At 56.0% G+C, this 3,064-nt stretch overlaps 1 protein-coding gene across 1 annotated transcript in view; it reads left to right on the forward strand.

Moving 5' to 3' along the window:
- The window catches only part of LOC104547399 (cell adhesion molecule 1-like), a 38,789-nt gene that overhangs the window by 2,332 nt on the left and 33,393 nt on the right, over nucleotides 1-3,064 (forward strand). Inside the window, 4 exon segments of the mRNA XM_010193061.1 lie at nucleotides 180-326; nucleotides 955-1,107; nucleotides 2,757-2,848; nucleotides 2,850-2,922. Of these exon segments, the coding sequence (XP_010191363.1) occupies nucleotides 180-326; nucleotides 955-1,107; nucleotides 2,757-2,848; nucleotides 2,850-2,922 (465 nt within the window).

Genomic DNA, 3,064 nt, shown 5'->3' on the forward strand with positions numbered 1-3,064 from the left:
GTGTGGGCCCCCCAGGCCTGTCCGTGTCCCCCATGGCCACTGGAGTGTGGGGGTGCAGTGGCCACCCAGACCTGTCCATGTTCCCCCATGGCCACTGGAGCATGGGGGTGCAGTGGCCACCCAGACCTGTCCGTGTTCCCCTTTCTGACTCTGTTCCCCTGTCTCTGCCCTCTCTGCAGGTGATGGCCAGAACTTGGTTACCGAGGACGTGACGGTGGTGGAGGGCGACGTGGCCACCATCAGCTGCCGAGTGAAGAACAGCGACGACTCGGTGATCCAGCTCCTCAACCCCAACAGACAGACCATTTATTTCCGAGATTTCAGACGTAAGTTTGTCTCGCCTCGTGTGATCACAGCCCTTCCCGCGCTCGGGAGGAGGCGTTTGCCGAGACCTCTTCTTTTAATGCAACGCCAGACACTTAAAGTTGAGTCAATTCTTTAGGGGGTGGATGAGACAGGCAATCATAATCTTTCTCCCTAATGGATACCTTGATGGTCCCCTTTAAAAGTCAGCCCGTCTTACTTTGCAATAGGAATTGATTGTAGTAATTCAGGGTGAATTGCAATTGAGCGCCAAATATTTAGCTGACACAAACAAATTGAGCGGGGCAGCGCGGAGGCGGCGCGGCATTCTCAGAGGCGATCTGTTTGGGGTGGAAGATGAAGGTTTCAGACAATCCGTGCTGCTCTGTAACCGAAAATACATCTCCCGTCACGGTCGTGCCCGGGGACTGACTCGGCCCTTGTTTTCGGCGGTGGCCGTGCCTGTGTTGGCTCCGTGTCGTGATCCAGGAGCAGAGATGTTGTGCAGACGTGGGTGTGAGGGTGCAGGCTGCGGTCAGGACCCCGGGGACGCTGGTCTGGATGTTTTCGGTAGCCCGTGGACCGGGTTGTGCGGTGGGAGGGGACACCACGTCTCCCGTGGCAGTCACAGAGCGTGTCCTCGCTCCGCAGCGCTGAAGGACAGCAGGTTCCAGCTGGTGAACTTCTCCAACAGCGAGCTGCGTGTGTCCCTGACCAACGTCTCCATCTCCGACGAGGGCAGGTACTTCTGCCAGCTCTACACCGACCCCCCGCAGGAGATCTACACCACCATCACCGTGCTGGGTAAGGACCGGGGGTGCCTGTGATCCCAGGGCTGTGGGGTCAGTGCGATGGGGCTCCCCACGGCGCAGCTCTGCAGGGATCCAGCACAGCGTGGGCCTGAATGAAACGGGTTAACGTGAACGCTTCCTAGCGCGGCAGAACTGTGCTGTGTGTGAACTTTGTGTTTTCGGTGATCAGCCTGCGCTGGTCGCAGACCGAACCTTTTCTTGCAAACGTGGGGATTTGAGAGATTGCTTTAATGACAAGCGACAGCATCCGTGCCATCTGTGGTCCTCCTAAAGGGCAGATCTGTCTCAGCACCGCCGCTGCTCCTCTGCCCTTGTGGAGACACGCAAGCTTTTGCACGTTTGTCGGCTGGGGTACACCGAGAGAAATCTCGGGCCCAGCTAATGGAAGTGATGGCTTCCTATTAATTCCGGCAAAAATGAGATTCCCGTGTGAAAGAACGCAGGATCTCTCATTTGACGTGGTGAGTTTGCTCGTTTGCAGAGCACAAGTGGGTTCAGCATCCCCCCTCTGACCCCCACCAAAATCCTGTCCCTTCCCTCGCTCCCTCAGGCCCTGCACGGGGCCTGTGCAGTTCCCAGTAACAGCGTTCCCAGTAAGAGCAGCTCCTGCAGACCAGCAGCAGTTTAAACACCCTGTTAATGGGAGAAATTGAGTCACCGAGGGTGACTTAATGCAATGCCTCACTCGCTGATTAGTTTAAATCTCCCTTCCTTTACTTAATGAGATTTGGGTCTTAGGTTTTTATAGGTTGTTTAAATAACGTCCATAAGCAGTCCCACTATAGCTGTGGCGTTTACCAGCATCTTGAAGGTTTTAGTGCGCTTTGTGGTGTTCCTGGGAACAGGAGGCTCTGCTCCAGCTCTCCTCTCCTCACACCCACAGAAATACTTGGTGGGGTTTCATTCCACCCCTAACGATGCCGTTTGTGCGCAGGGACGGTGCCGTGACGCTGAGGACGCCCCTCTCCTGTCCTCGTGGCATTGACTCCCTCATTAGGGGTTAAAACGAGCCAGAGGAGGGGTCCCGGAGCGGGCTGCGTCTGAAGCCCCATCCAAGAGCACTTTGCTGCTCGTGACCCCCTTTGCAGGGGGATCGGGTGGGAGCTTGGCATTGGCCTTCGCGGTGCGCGTCCCCCTCTGCCGTGCGCTTCAACGTCTGCTGCGCCGCGAGACGGAGACGTGTTCGCGCTTAATTGGAACATGCGGAAATGTGAAATGTGTAGCCCGTTCTGTTCTTTTTAGAGAAAAGCCACAAGTGACTAATTAGTCCATTTGATCATCTGGATGGTATTTATACATATTTGTTCTTCATTAGCTCAAAGACGTGTTAGTCACATTTGAACCGTGCAGTCGCTTAATCATACTGATCAGAGATGGTTGGGTTTCCTCTGCAAGTTCTGGGTTTTTCTGAGGCTGCAGCTCTGCTGCACCAGCTCTTGACGCGCATCTTCTGCTGTGGTTTGGCTTTGCTTTTTGCTGCTCACGAGGGATTCCTTGTTCCTGCATTGGGATTTTCCAGCCCGTGTCCCAGCTCCGGGCCGTGCCGCAGTGGTGGTGATCCCTGAATTCCCAGTACTCCCAGTTGTTTTCCATCCCGTGTATCGTTACCAAGCGCATGTGGTGTTGTCTCCTTCCTTGCAGTCCCGCCACGCAATTTGGTGATCGACATCCAGAAAGAGATCGCCGTGGAGGGCGAGGAGATCGAGCTGAACTGCACCGCCATGGCCAGCAGACCAGCCACCACCATCCATGCCCAGCAGCCCAGCCACCACCATCCGATGGTTCAAGGGCAACAAGGAGCTCACCGGTACCTGCATCCTCGCGCGCTTGCTGCTCTCAGACCGCGGAGGCGGTTTCTGTAGCGCTGGGCGTTTGTTCTGTGCTGTCGCTTTGAGGAAAAGCAAGGAACGAGAAGCAGCGGCTGCTGCTGTGCCCGGCAGCGCAGGAAC

The sequence above is a fragment of the Mesitornis unicolor genome, unplaced genomic scaffold, assembly GCF_000695765.1.
Source record: "Mesitornis unicolor isolate BGI_N332 unplaced genomic scaffold, ASM69576v1 scaffold1531, whole genome shotgun sequence".
In the NCBI taxonomy this organism is placed as follows: Eukaryota; Metazoa; Chordata; class Aves; order Mesitornithiformes; family Mesitornithidae; genus Mesitornis; species Mesitornis unicolor.